The 14918-nt window shown below is 43.9% G+C and overlaps 1 protein-coding gene across 5 annotated transcripts in view; it reads right to left on the bottom strand.

Annotated features, from left to right (window-relative positions):
• Nucleotides 1-1711: 1711 nt before the first annotated feature.
• The window catches only part of ADAMTSL1 (ADAMTS like 1), a 900799-nt gene continuing 887592 nt past the window's right edge, over nucleotides 1712-14918 (bottom strand). For all 5 annotated transcript variants that reach the window (XM_036331231.1, XM_036331234.1, XM_036331232.1 and 2 more), the window contains 3 exons: nucleotides 6612-6721; nucleotides 5385-5605; nucleotides 1712-4165 (listed from right to left, as the gene is read on the bottom strand). In XM_036331231.1, the coding sequence (XP_036187124.1) occupies nucleotides 4059-4165; nucleotides 5385-5605; nucleotides 6612-6721 (438 nt within the window). In that variant the 3' untranslated portion in view covers nucleotides 1712-4058. The remainder of the gene's footprint in view (nucleotides 4166-5384; nucleotides 5606-6611; nucleotides 6722-14918) is intronic.

The following is a 14918-nucleotide window of genomic DNA, read 5'->3' as shown; positions in this document are numbered from 1 at the left end:
TAGCTAACGCCTCTGGTGTTTACACTGTTGTGCAGTAGTGAACTCTGAATGAATGACCGATGTCCTTCTCAATCAAGAATGAAAACACAGGGGAATCTTCTGGTGTTGACCATGGGAAGTAATGTGTTATTTCTGCCAGCCTGTCCTTCATCTCCCCATCTCTCTGAATAACTTGGATGGTGACAATAGCAATTAGCATTCAGTGAGTGCATCAATGATACACCAGGCACCCTTATATTTCCTCGACATGAAGTAACTGTTTCCTCACCACAACCCTATCCTGTGAAGTATCCTCTTTTGAAAGGTGAGGAGTTGAGGCATAAATGAGCTTGCATGATGGCTGCCTATTCTGGTGTCAGTGGACTCACAGATTTCTTGGGCTCATCTTGCCCAAGTCCTGGGAACATCTGAGGCCAAGCAGGGGACGGTAGTGTGAGGAGTTACAACCCCAAGACTGGCCTGTGGCTACCATCCCAAACTTTTACACTGTGGTTGGTGGCATCTTGGAAGGTATGTCTCCTTTACTCCGTGCTGTGCTCTGTGATCTTGGCTGGAAAATTTTCCATGTGCTCTACTCAAGCCCTCTCCGTGGTTTAGCCTTCCTGGGTTTTTGCTCTGGCATCTGACTCATCCGCCCTCTCCTGGAGTTTCTGTAGCACATTGTTTGGTTGCTGGTATGTATTTATAGTTCTAGCATTGGCAACATCTAAAATGCCTTAGGAAATGATTGGAATTTCAAGACGAGCTTTCTGGTGTATTTTTATGCTGCCCAGCAGAGTGTGATGCGCTGAAGTCAGTGCTGGCAAACAGGCTGGAGGTTGGCTTTCTGGCCGGGGCGGCTCACGGAGCTCCATGCATGGCCATTGTCTGGGCCTGGGAACGCGCTGACGTCCCCCAGAGCCTGCTCATGAAGAGCTCGGTGATATGCTGCTTTGTTTTGACACTTTCCACAGTAGCTTTATTTAAAAAGAGGGAGCTAGGAGCCCCAAAATGCCACAATTGATTTTAGGGGACGATAAAATAACCCCCGTAAAATGTGCTATTGTCATCTCTAGCGACCTCCAAGCAGTAAGGAGGAATGGGGCACACGCCAGGGTGGCCACGCGTGGTCGGCGCTCACACGGAGTAGCTGGAGACAGCACAGTGGGTGAGAGCGAGGCTCTGGCTAGAAAGCCAGACGACTGGCGTTTGGAGCGGGTCCACCAGCTGGATGACCTTGGGCTTCTCATAATGGAGATAATTATAGGGTTGATGTGAGGATTAACTGTGGCAGGATCTAGAAATGTTAGCCCCTGCCAATAGTCTACACGCACAACTTCAGCATGCGGTCACTCACACTGCACACGGCACATAAGCCTGGCCCGGAGTGAGGCTCCTCCCGCACCCGGGCCTGCACCTACCCACACATGCCTGTGCTGCTTCTCTTCCCAAAGGTACTGCGGCTCCCGCCTTCCCACTCTATAGGGCCGGAAATAAGACAACTGTCAAGGGCAGCACTGAGTCAGAATATGTGCACATCCACAGCCATAGCCCCTCTGGCTTCAGTTACAGAGCCGGCCCTCCCAGGCCTGGGCCCCCAATACCCCCTGTGAAGCTGAAAACGGCAATTCTCCCTCTTTAGCCAGACACAGATAAGTGGCCAGGAACCACCCTCTCCCCGACACAACACAAGATGGGAGGGCTGAGCTTAAGAGAGACTCAGACGACACGATTTAAATAAATAAGCTGTATTGTCTGTACAAAAAATATAAATACAGTTTTGTGTTTTAGAGGAGGAAGTGCCTCCTTCCACATTATTCAGCAGCCCTAATAATCTTGGGGTGTTGCTGAGTCACAATTCACAGAACAAACAATAAATGAACATTCATGTCATGCAAGGGGCACACGGCTTCCTACCCCAATCCCAGGCCCTCCAAGCTGGCTCTGCAACCCATTTCAGAGGTTCCAGCCTGACGCGGGGTAGCTGAGGACACCTGTTGTGTAGGAAATGTGAATATTGGCCCGTGGTTTTCAAAAGCCATTGAACTAGAAATAACCAGCCACATTAGCAGTAGGATAGAATGTGTCTTCTTCACCCCACGTGTTAACTATTGTGTCACAAATGAATTCTCTCTCATTGCCCCATCATCCCATGTTAGTTTTTACAATGTCTTCTGTACACAGTGAATGGATCCAGAGTTGAACATCAGGTTCTATTAAAAAGAGGAACAATACAATAATCACCAGAGTTTAAAGAAACACAACTGCAAGAAGTTACTAAAAAGTCCCCCAAATACTTGGTTTTCTGGATGACAATGTACAATTATTAATATTGCACTTTTTTTATACAAGAAATCCTAATAAATATTCACAAAAGATATACAGACATAGAAAACATTCTCTTTTATTTTAAATAAACATTACACTGGTTTTTAGTAACATGATTTCTTAGAGCCCATTTTTGTGGTGAGGAAGAAGGAAACCCACCTAACTGTCCACAGCTCACCTGGGGAGGACACAGATTAATGTCGTCTCCCCTCCAATTTCCTTGCAGGCTGGAAAACACAGCCCTGATGTCAGCGGTGGCCCCGAGGGAGTGGTGCTTTCTCTGAAGGTGAGTGACTGTCGCTGCCCTGCCATGACGACTAAACTGTGGCCACTCGGGGAGATGGCCAAAGTCATGCGTCCAAAGCCACTTGCTGAATAAGCAATTAGCCCAATCACCAAGACTGGCGTATGTGGGCTCCTGGTGGTTCACTGTGTGTGGGGAATGGGTTGAAAGTCTTGGAGGAGTCTTGGAAGCTTTAGTTATCTTTTGGCTTTGCCATTGCACCCCATACCCCGCCCCAACCTGCTCTATAGACAGGAGGGAACTCTCACTGTGGTCTGGGCAGGGCTCCCACAAGCCTACAGTGCCCCCGACCCCTGGACAGCTCTGGAATGAAGTGGCTGCTATGTCCTGCTGGCTGCTCTCGGGCAAATCGACTCTAATGAATTGGTTTTTGAAAATTGACTCTAGTCCCTGGCTCTTAAGTGGGGCAGCAAAGGCCATACATGCTCAGATGCCCCTGGCTCACATCGGCAGTGAGTTCCAGGTTGGGGGACTCCAGACTTAGATAGAGATGCCAGGGGTGGTTTTGCTGCGGGTGTACAGGCAGAAAGTTCTCTGAGACAGCGTGGGGAGAGAGCCTCCCCTCCACCCCATGGAGGGCATGTCTCATACCAAAGCCTGAGCCATGAGGGCAGCAGAGCTCCGAGCGGCCCCTCCCCTGAGCCTGCCGGGGTCCCATACCCAGGGGGTTCAGAGCCCCTCTGGGAGCCTCCTGGCTACTCACTCCTCCCCTGTCTCCCTCTACTCTCCCCTGAGGAACATGCACAGGCTTTCTTGCTTCTGTCCCCCTGCCCCTCTACTCCCTCTTTCTGCATTGTGTCCTTTAGGCCTACTTGGACTGTCTCCTCCTTTTCCCCCATGTGTCCATGTTTTGAGTTCTTGTTGCTGTGCCCTCCACCTCCCCTCCCAGCAGAAGAACTAAGTTCCGGGCTGCTTCTGCCTCAGCATGGTGTCCCCCTCGCCCTTTCTGAGGCCTAGGGACAGAGGCAGAGGAGGAGACGGGAGCAGCGTGCTCCTGCAATAACAGTGCGTGGGCAAGACCCAGTCGGTGTCCAAAGTCAGGACCAATGCTTTACAAACCATCTGGGACCTGCCCACCTGCCTCCTGGGAGCTCTGGCTCTACGCTGTCCCGAGAGGCTGTACCTGCCTCTTCCCAGGTCTCTTTAGGACCCAGGTTTGGGAGGGAGCCAGCTTTGCACGGGAGCTCCCACTGTCTGGCCCGGTCTGCTCTGCAACCTCCTTTAGACCTCTGTCCTGTCTGTTCCCAACATTCTGTCCTCCATCGAACTGAAAGAGAAGGCATGCTGAGGTCCTCAAGTCTCGGGGGGCAGTGGGGGTTGGATGGGGGTGTGCGTGGTTGGGGGCAGGGTGGGGGAAATAAATAAAACGAAGAAAGCTTAAGTTCTGTCCAAGGTGGTTGCGTGAGTCCTTTGTGCAGCCAGGGTCGGTCTTCCCTAGGCCCTCTCTTCACGCTTTGCCACAAGTTCCACAGCAGCGAGACTTGAACTGGCTGAGTTGGCAGAGTTTCAGCTGTTTCACCTTCTCGCAGTACCTGGTGGTATCACTGCACTCCACTGGGAAAGGGGGTGGGGGCAGAAAGGAAATGTGAAACGAAGATTAACGGCTCTGGCCAACTGGGTGTTTCCTGGGGTCTGCCGTGGGCACCGGACTCCTGTGCTGGAGGGGACACTGCTGTCCCGTGAGCTCAGCCACTACCCCTCCTGCCCTTGGCTGCCAGCACGGGGCCTTTCTGAGCCCCCCCCCCTTCCTGCCGGTGCCTGTGGGCTCCCTGTCTTTGGCCCGTCCTACCTCCCAGGCAAGCTTGCTGTCTCCCATGGTATTTTAGTATTTTAGTAAGTGACTCTCCTCCTTGAGATGGGTTCCAGAAGGACTACATTTTGTTCCACTGCAAGGTAGCATGTAAGTGAGACCCTAGTTGATGGCCTCACCCCCCTGAGCAGCTTTGTCTTGGCTCATTCTCCACCTATGCCTCTCTACTTCTCGTCACCAGGCCTTACCGGACACCACGACCTTCTAGGTAAGTACTGGCACAGACTGCAAGTTCTTCAGCACTGGTGCTGATTTGGGTTGTGGATATCCTGGACTGACCTAGTCTGAACTCCTTTCATTGAACACTGGTCCTCCGTGTGGTGAGCTCCTACCACCAAGATGGGTCAGCCCCACCCTCCCCAGTGCAGAGAAAGCCACCAGGACTGAAGGTAAGGGGACTGTTGGCCTCCAGGTCTCCTGCCTCCGCGCTGGGAATCTGATGCTCAGGGAGTCCCTGTTGGGAGGAAATGGCACTGCACCAGGTAAGTCTCCTAGTCTTTGCCTCACGCTTTGTCATCTTCCCTGTGGGGTAAACACCTCCAATTTGTTTTGGGTCCAGAGGAATAAAAAATAGATCCCCACCCAACAGGAATACAAATGCTGGTGTAGGGCTGAGGAGCACCAGACCTGCAGAAGGAGGGAGTGAATGAGTGTCAGATCCCTGGGCAGGGCTCAGTGTGGTGCAGTTGTCCCCTGCGCACCTGCCAAATGACTGCAGGTGAGCTGGAGGCTGATTTCATCTGGCCGGGATGGAGCCCTTAGGGCACTCAGCCATCTTCTGTGGCTTGAATACGTGTACACACACCCATGCGCCCCTCTGAAAATACCTAACTCTAGCCCCAGCTCACAGTCCTTGGGAAGCCTGATCCAGTGCTCTGTGCTCAGGCTTGGGCCCAGGGACTGCCCTCTGCACCCGGTGCCCTGGGGGGAGTTTGCGGAAGGCTCTTTGGGATCAGAACATACTGTTTTCACATGGGGTGATGTTGCAGCGCTGCCAGTTGGCGGGCCGGGGCCCCCAGGAGCACAGGTGCTCAGGCACCGCCTTGTTGGTGTGGGCGTGCACACACTCCACACGCCGGGACTGGAAGCCGTAGTTGCCGCAGGTCGCTGTGCACAGGGTCCACAGGCTGACCCTCCAGTGTACGCTGCAGGCTTCTGACCAGCAGTTCTGGGTGCTCACGGGCCTGCAGGAGGAGGAGGGCAGGGTTAGGCTCTGCCTCTGTGGGGGCTGGAGCTGGACGCAGGGTGGGGACAGATATGACAATAACACTGCAAACCCAAGGATGTTGGGCAATGAAGAGCTTCCAGTGCTACCAGACCTGGGCTTTGCTCTGTTACTGAAAGGCTCTAAGACAGTGGTTCTCAACCTTCCTAATGCCGCGACACTTTAATACAGTTCCTCATGATGTGGTGACCCCCAATTTCATTGTTACAAATTGAACATAATTAAAGCATAATGATTAATCACAAAAACAATATGTAATTATATATGTGTTTTCCGATGGTCTCAGGCGACCCCTGTGAAAGGGTCTTTCGAACCCCAAAGGGGTCGCGACCCACAGGTTGAGAACCGCTGCTCTAAGATTTCAGAAGGCCACCTCCTCTAACTGGGACTTTGTCTGCTCATCTCTACAATGCCTGCCTCACTGCAGGACCTGAGAATGGGCTCAACCCAGGGTGCAGGTTTGCAGAGGCAGAGCCTGGAGCCAGCCTCAGGGGCCTTATGTGGGGGTAGTGAGCCATCACCCCGGGGGGATACCTAAAGGAGGTATGACAGGAAATGGGGGCTGGATAGGGATGGCAGGTAGAGACTCAGGGACAAAGGCTCTCATGTCAGCATAACTTCTAGAGGGAGGTCAATAAGATTGAGGGGGGCTGCTGGAGCCCTTAAGATCTGGTGACCACTTTGTGGACTTTACCTCCTGCTCACTCTGGGGCTAGTCAGATTTCTTGTGGTTTCAGGCTTTCCTCAGAGGAATCTATACATCTTCATCTCCGAGAAAGTAGCGTCCAGCCTGGCCCATTTAGTAAACACAAGGCCACCACTGAGCCTTCTCCCTTGGGAGAATTGAGGTGAAAGGGCAGGGTATGTGACCCCTGGGAGATTGGAGGAGAAACATTCATTCACCCCCATCTTTCTGTGCTATTGACACAGGGGCTGGGGCAAGGAGGCCCATGGTTTTCTCTTACCTCGGAAGGGCACTGCACTGCTCTGACGGTAAGGTGACGCCGTCCAGTGTCTGGCAGAAGACTTGTCTGTGTTGCACAGCTAGGTGAGGCCCAATGCAAGGCCCGTTGCACTGGTAAGCAGAGAAAGGTGACATATACATATAATGTTAGGCAAGCTAGGGAGAGGCTGCAGTATTCAGGCTGCATGGGACACATGTGCAGGGCCAGATCATTTATCTTGCCCCTCTTTGGGCCAACTAAAGGGCGTTCACTGGCGTGTTTCCTTTGTGCCACAGTGGAAGGGTTAGCTTCCTGTGGTCTCTGAGCATTCTGCTAGCAAATGGCTAATGGTAGTTGTAGAGCCAATCAGAGAATGCCAACCCCTCCCAGATTAAACAGGTGAAGGATTTCTTGGCCTAAGGGGCCAGGAATGTGTTGGTAACCTTTAGAGGTGAAGACCTTAAGAAAAGCCCCTCAGTCCCACCTTTAGTCCTGAGAATTACTTGATTTATTGTTTTCTTGCTAAATTCACCCAAGTAACCAAGTCTATGAGTTCTTTCTTTCCTTTGGCTTCATTTTCTCCAGGTTAAACCCAGGATGGCTGAACAAAAGCAGACTTAGGTATGTACAACTAGTCCCTGCTTATGATATGTGCTCATGGAGATGGTTAAGCTTTTCCTAGAGTTGGCAGAGCCAGAGTCTAGCACAGTAAATGCCCGTAACAATGATGTCTGTAAAGTACAAAAGCAGCAGGCCTTAGCTGACATCTGCTATTTGAGTAAGAGGCCAGATATCCCTTAGAGGTCACTTTAGAACCAAAGTCCTTAACTCGGGGGGTCTTTGGACTTCCTAGGGGACCCCAGGAGAGCTGTTAACCTTTAAAATTATAAACAGAAATCTTGTGTTTATTGACATTTTTCTAGCAAGAGGCTCTAGCTTTTAGCAGATGCTCAAAGGATTTCAGAGGAATGTTGTGCACTGGGCCTCTAGTATATACATAATTTGTTAAAATGTACGATTTATATAATTCAATGGCATTAGTACATTCATGTTGTTGTACACCATTAACATTATTCATCTCTAGAACTTTTTCATCATCCTGAACTCCCCGGCTGTGGTATCCATTATTCTACTTCCTGTTTCTATGACTTGACTCCAGGTACCTCATTTAAGTGAAATCATGCAGTGTATGTTCTTTTGTGTCTGGCTTTTGTAACTTAAATGTTTTCAAGGTTCATCCACGTTTTAGCATATAGAATTTCTCTTCTTAAGGCTGGATAACATACTATTGTAAGTATACACCACACTTTGTTTATCCTTGTATCTGCTAACGAACATATGGGTTTTTATTTTTATAGCTATTGTGAATAATGCTATCATGAATATTAGTGTACAAATATCTGTTCAAATTCCTGCTTTCAGTTCTTCTGAGTATATAGCTAGAAGTGGAATTGTTGGATCATAAGGTAATTCTATGTTTAATTTTTTGAGGAACCTCCATACTGTTTTCCACAGCAATTATTCCATTTCATATTTCCATCAACAGTGCATTAAGGGTTCCAGTTTCTCTATATTTTGGTCAACATTTGTTATTTTCTTTTCTTTTTTTTTTTTAAATAACAATCCTAATGGATAAGTAGTATCTCATTGTGGTTTTGATTTGCATTTCCCTAATTACTAGTGATGGTCAATATCTTTTCATTTGTGTATTGGCCATTTATACATATTCTTTAGAGAAATATCTACTAGTATTCAAGGCTTTGTGTTTTGTTGTTGACTTATAGTTCTCTTATATATATTCAGGATATTAATCCTTTATCACATTTATGATTTACAAATATAGTTGACCCTGGAACAACACAAGTTTGAATTGTGTTGGTCCATTTATATGCAGATTTTTTCAATAAATACTATACTGTTTTTCATCCATGGTTGAGAGTTCATGGGTGTGGAGGGCTTACTGTATGCACTGATCTATGCCATTTTATATAGGGGACTTGAGCATCTGTAGATTTTGGTATCTGCAGGGTTGGGGCGGTCCTGGAACCAATACCCTGTGGATACTGAGGGATAACTTAAGTTTTTTGGGAGTCAAAAGTTATAAACAGATTTTTGACCATGTGGCAGTGGACACCCCTAACACTGATGTTATTCAAGGGTCAACTGAATTTTCTCCCATTCTGTGTGTTGCCTTTTTACTCTGTTGATAGATGTCCTTTAATGAAGAAAAGCTTTTACATTTGATGATATCCAGTTTGCCAAATCTTTCTTTTTTTGCCTTTGATTTTAGTGTCATATTCAAGAAATCATTGCCAAATGAATTATTATGAAGATTCTCCCCCTCCCTGTTTTTCTTCTAAGGGTTTTATACTTTTAACTCTTAGATTCATTTTGTGTTAATTTTTGTATATGGTATAAGGTAAGGATCCAGCTTCATTCTCTTGCATGAGCCTGTACAATTTTCATAGCACCATTTGTTGCAAAGACTGTCCTTTCCACATTGAATGATCTTGACACACTTCATTTGACCAAATACAGGTATGCTAGAGTTTATTTCTGGGCTTTCTATTTTATTCCATTCTGTTGGTCTATATGTCTGTGTTTGTATGCCAGCCCTATACTGTTTTGAATACTGAAACTGTGTGTAGTAAGTTTTGAAATCAGGAATTGTGAAATCTTCAACTTGTTCTGGCCATTTGAGATCCCATGTGAATTATAGCATTTTTATATTTCTGCAATTCAAGTCATTGGGATTTTGATAGGAATTGAATTAAATCTGTAAATCAATTTGAGCAGTATTGAAATCTTAAGTTTTCTAATCTATGAACACAAGATGTCTTTTTGCCTCCTTGGTTAAGTTTATTCCTAAGTATTATTTCTGGTACTATTACAAATTGAATTGTTTAAATAGCTCTAAGATTTTGTTAGGCTTTTATATATGAGATCATGTCATCTATGAACAGAGATAATTTTATTCCTTCCTGTTCAACTTGGATGGCTTGACTTTTTTCTTTTTCTTGCCTAATACTCTGAATTTCCAATGCTATCTATGTTGAATGGAAGTAGCAGACATTGAACCTTCTGGGACTCCCACAATGTGTATATTGGTACCATTTTCTTCATTCAGCTCCTTAGACTTGTTAATTTTAATAATCCTTTTTTCAGGTTTGCTAATTGTTTCTTCTGCCTACTTAAACCTGCTGTTGAAAATTTTCAATACAGATATTGTATTTTTCAGATCCAAAATTTCTGTCTAATTTTTCAAGTTATAGTTGACATACAATATTATATTAGTTTCAGGTCTACAACATAGTGATTCAACATTTATAGTTCTTTCAATGTTATCACCAGAATAAGTCTAGCAACCATCTATCACCATACAAAGTTATTAAAATACTGACTATTTCTATTATACTATATTCCCATGACTTAAAAAATAACTGGAGGTTTGTACCTTTTATCCCCATCAGTTTGTTCCCTGTCTCTAGGGGTCTGTTTCTCTTTTGTTGAATTTGTTTTTAAAGATTCCACATATAAGTGACATTAGATGGTATTTGTCTTATTTAACTTAGCATAACACCTTTTAGGTCCATCCATGTTTCAAATGGCAAGATTCCATTTTTTATGGCTGAATAATATATATATAAAATTTTCATTCATTCATCTGTTGATGAACATTTAGGTTCACTCGATATCTTGGTTATTGTAAATAATGCTGCAATGAACATAGGGGCGAATATTTGTTTTTGAGTTAGTGTTTTCGGTTTTTTTTTTCCAGATAAATATCCTGAAGTGGAATTGCTGAGTCCTAGGGTCATTCTATTTTTACTGTTCTCCATAATGGCTGTATCAATTTACAATCCCACTAGCTATGCAAAAAAAGGGTTCCCTCTTCTCCACATCCTCACCAACACATGTTATTTGCTGACTTTTTGGTAGCAGTCATTCTTACAGGTGTGAGGTTCTCAATGTGATTTTGATTTGCATTTCCCTGATGATTTGTGATACTGAGCATTTTTTTTTTCATGTTTGTTGGCCATCTGTATATGTTCTTTGGAGAAATGTCAGGTGCTCTGCCCATTTTAAAATTGATTGTTTGCTATTCTGATATTGAATTGTGTGAGTTATTTTTGCTATTAATCTTATGGGATATATCATTGGCAAATATCTTCTCCCAATCAGTAGGTTGTCTTTTCTTTTGTTGTCCTTACCTGAGAAAATATCTATAAAAAAATATTGCTAAGACCAATGTCAACGAGTTTACTGCCTCTGATATCAGGCCTTACGTAGAAGTCTTAATCCACTTTGAGTTTATTTTTACTTGTATCTGTCCAATTTTCCCAACATCATTTATTGAAGAGGCTGTCATTTCCCCACTGTATATTCCTTCCACTGTCATAGATTGACTAAGTGTGGGTTAATTTCTGGGCTTTTATTATGTTCCATTGATATATAGTATAGCTTGAAATCAGGGAATGTGATGCCACCAGCTTTTTTGTCCTTTCTTATATTGCTCTGGCTATTTGGGGAAATTTGTGATTCCGTATAAATTTTAGGAATGTTTGTTCTGGTTTTCTGAAAAATACCATTGGAATGTTCTAATTTTGTTCACATATAGTTTTTCTGATTTCCTTCAGTTTTTTAAAACTTTGTTTTTCTTTAGCTTCTTGTGTATTGAAGACAGTTGTTTTAAGCTCTTTGTCTAATACATCTGATGCACTGTTTCTTCAGGGATGGTTTCTGCCACTTCATTTTCTTCCTTGAATGGACCATGTTTTCCTGTTGTGTTTTTTTTTGTGTGTGTGGCGTATGATTTATTCTGAAATTGGGTTTTGAGGACACAGTCATCTCTCCATCTTTGCACATTCTCTTTAGCTTGGATGTTCTCTGAGCCTAGGGATCAGCCTTAGGTGAAAGCTTCAGGTCTTTTATGAGCATGAGCATATGTCTTACACCTAGGCCTGCATGTGGCTTTCTCAACTCCCCTGTCCACATGGCTTACTTGCTGGAGTCTCATTCCAGGTTTTTCTAATGTCTATTGTATGTCTCCATCTGTAATCTCTTGCCCCAGGTGCCTACAGGTTGGTAGTCCCCCTGAAACTTTCACAAGTAGTGGTTGCCACTTGAGATCTGAGTTAGATGAAACAGATCAGTCCTTCAGGCAGCCACCTGACAGGTTAGCACAGTGGTTGGCAAATTCATTAGTCAACAGAGCCAAATATCAACAGTACAAAGATTGAAATTTCTTTAGAGAGCCAAATTTTTTAAACTTAAACTATATAGGTAGGTACATTGTTATTAACTTAATTAGGGTACTCCTAAGCTGGCCTTTGCTAAAAACGTCCTCAATCTGATTGAGGTACGTTCGCTGAGGTCGACCCCTTCCAACTCTCCCATCCACACTTGTCTATCTCCTCTCATTCATCCTCTCTATATGTCCAAACCATCTCAACATACCTTTCTCAATCATCGACACTACATCTTCTTTCACTCCACAACGTCTCCTGTTGCCTGACCGACTGACACCCCCCACTTCTTCTAAATAGATTCGCCCAGGCCGAAAACCGACTTCTGTGCATGGGCCACGAAGTTTCAATTGCACTGTACGTGCGCACCTGCACGTGGTATTTTGTGGAAGAGCCACACTCAAGGGGCCAAAGAGCCGCATGTGGCTCGCGAGCCGCGGTTTGCTGACCACTGGGTTAGCATATTGCAAATAGGATCTTCTCTGCTGCCTACAGATTAAAGGAGGGAAATGGGCTGCTGCCTCTAGGCCAAGTCTGTGCGATGATGGTTGGGGTGAAAATAATGTCATAGTTCCCACAGTTTTAAAGGTGGGTATTTTTTATTGGGTGTTTGCTGTAAACTTTGACTGTTTTTCAGAGATTCTATTAGGGTAGTTCATCCAGTTTCTGGTTGTTTTTGATGTTTCCATGGGGAAATAAGAAGTTAGAGCTTCCTAGTTTGCTATTTTGCTGATATCCTTTGACCACAATTGGGAATTGTTGGAGTGATATGATCCCAGCAGCTCTATTTCCTCCAGTGGATTGACTTTAGTGCCAGTTGCCACACTGAAATTGCCTGTCCATCATGTTCCACTTGGTAAGTTTCCCCCTAATCATTAGGTTATCTTCCGCTCCTCTTATTTCCCCCCTCTCCCTCCTGCAGCTTAACTAGTGTCCCCTAGGGTACCATCCTGTGCCTTTTCTTCATGACTCCTAGCTATCACCTGTCTATTGATGACTTTCAAATTGATAGTGTTTAGCATGGCTTTAAGTCCTGGCTCTATATAGCCAACTGCTTAATAAACATATCCAAAACAAACTTGTTGTCACCCCAAATTACCATTTTTTTGCCTGTATTCTTAAGTCATTCAATCCATAAACCTGAGAGTCATCTTAGCTTCCTCCTTGTCTCTCATCTCTGATATCTAAGAGGTCACTGGAGCCATGTGAATCACTTTTATAGGATCTCTTCTCCATTTCCATTGCCCAATGCCTTCATTCTGATCAGCAAATTTCTCATCTAAAATAGATTTCTCTTTCACTTTCCAATTCACTTATCATGCCACAGAATCTTTTCAAAGTATAACTCTGTTCATGACATTCCTATTTAAAAATCTTTCTAGGTGCCCCCATACCTCACCCCTAACAAACTCCTTGTACAGTATAGCATACCAGACTCTTCATGATTTTGCACCTGTTTTTCAACCACATTTCTACCTCTCATTGAATTCTCCTGCAAACATTCCAGGGCTGCTTTTGCCTTCATTCCTTTTCCCCACCCAAGATAGTTGCCTCATAAATGTATGTTGGGTTAAAAGAAGAAAGTTGAATTACTACATGAAGACAGATTGTTTGAGCTGAGAAGTAGTCTTATTTCTACTTAGACTAAAATAAGCATGGTTTTTATAGACTTCAAAGAGGTAGGCAAATGAAGGAGCAGATATTTACATGACATTATTCCAAAAGGACTTTCTTATCAGAAACTATTACTGTTTTCATTCTCACAGGAATAGAATGCAGAAGATTGAGGGGCATCTATAGTTTGTAGCACATCCCAACAATAGAAAATTTTCAACAGGATTGTGAGATCAAGCAATTCCCTGTATTGCCTCAAGCCTTGCTACTATTTAAAATATGATCCTTGGACCAGTAGCATTGGCATCACCTGAGAGCTCTTAGAAATTCAGCAGATAAACACAGTGAGAAAATATAAGAAAGTACCAAATAGAAGTCACAGAACTTGTATTGAAAAATACTCTAGAGGGGTTTGGAGTTCAGTGAATCCAAAAACAGGGCAGTGGAACTCACCCAATCAGAGCAGCAAATAGAAGGAACAATGAAAACAAGTGAAGATACTTGAGGAGACTTCTGAGACAACATCAAGCAGACCAACAATCACAGAAGGAGAAGAGAGAAAGGGGTTGAAAACTTCCCTAACCTGGGGAAAGAAACAGACATCTAGATCTAGGAAGCACAGGGAATTCCAAGGAAGGTGAAACCATACTAATTTACAATTTTAATTAAATGTCGAAAGTTAAAGTCACAGACAAAATTTTAAAAGCAATTTATGTCTAAGGGATAATGTTGCCCCACCCCAACAACATTAGCATCCAGGATCAAAGAAGAATGTTTTCCAGACAAAATTTAAAGGAGTTTATCATGATCAAATTAGCCTTATAAGAAATGTTAAAGGGACTTTTTTAAGGTGAAAGGAAAGGGTGCTAATTAGTAGTAAGGAAAACATATGAAAGTATAAATGTCACAGATAAAGGTAAATAAATAGAAAAGATAGTGGATTAGTCATTATGCTAGTATGAAGGTTAAAAGTAGTAAATATAACTACAATAATTAAAGGATTCATAAGATAAAAAAATGTTAAAAATGTGTGGGAAGAGTAAAAATGTTGATTGCATTCCAAATTCTAACTTATCAACTTTAAAATAGACTGTTCTAAATGTGTTATTATATGTAAGTCTCGTGGTAACCACAAATCAAATACCTATAATAGTTACACAAACTATAAAGGGAAAGGAATCTAAGTATACCACTAAATAAAGTCATCAGACCACAAGAGAACAGAGCAAGGGAAGAAAGAAACAGAACTACAAATGGCAAATTCTCCACTCAAAAGACAGAGTGGTGGAATGGCTATGGTGCCTATAGGAAACTCACTTCAGATGTAAGGACATATACAGAAAGTGAAAGGATGGGAAAAGGTATTCTATATAAAAACAAAGAGAAAGTAAGAGTTTCTACACCTTTATCAGATAAAATAGACTTTAAAACACATACTGTACTAAGAGATTAAGAAGGACATTACATA

Source organism: Myotis myotis, unplaced genomic scaffold (assembly GCF_014108235.1).
Source record: "Myotis myotis isolate mMyoMyo1 unplaced genomic scaffold, mMyoMyo1.p scaffold_m19_p_12, whole genome shotgun sequence".
Classification (NCBI taxonomy): domain Eukaryota; kingdom Metazoa; phylum Chordata; class Mammalia; order Chiroptera; family Vespertilionidae; genus Myotis; species Myotis myotis.
This window is presented reverse-complemented; position numbering and strand designations above follow the sequence as displayed.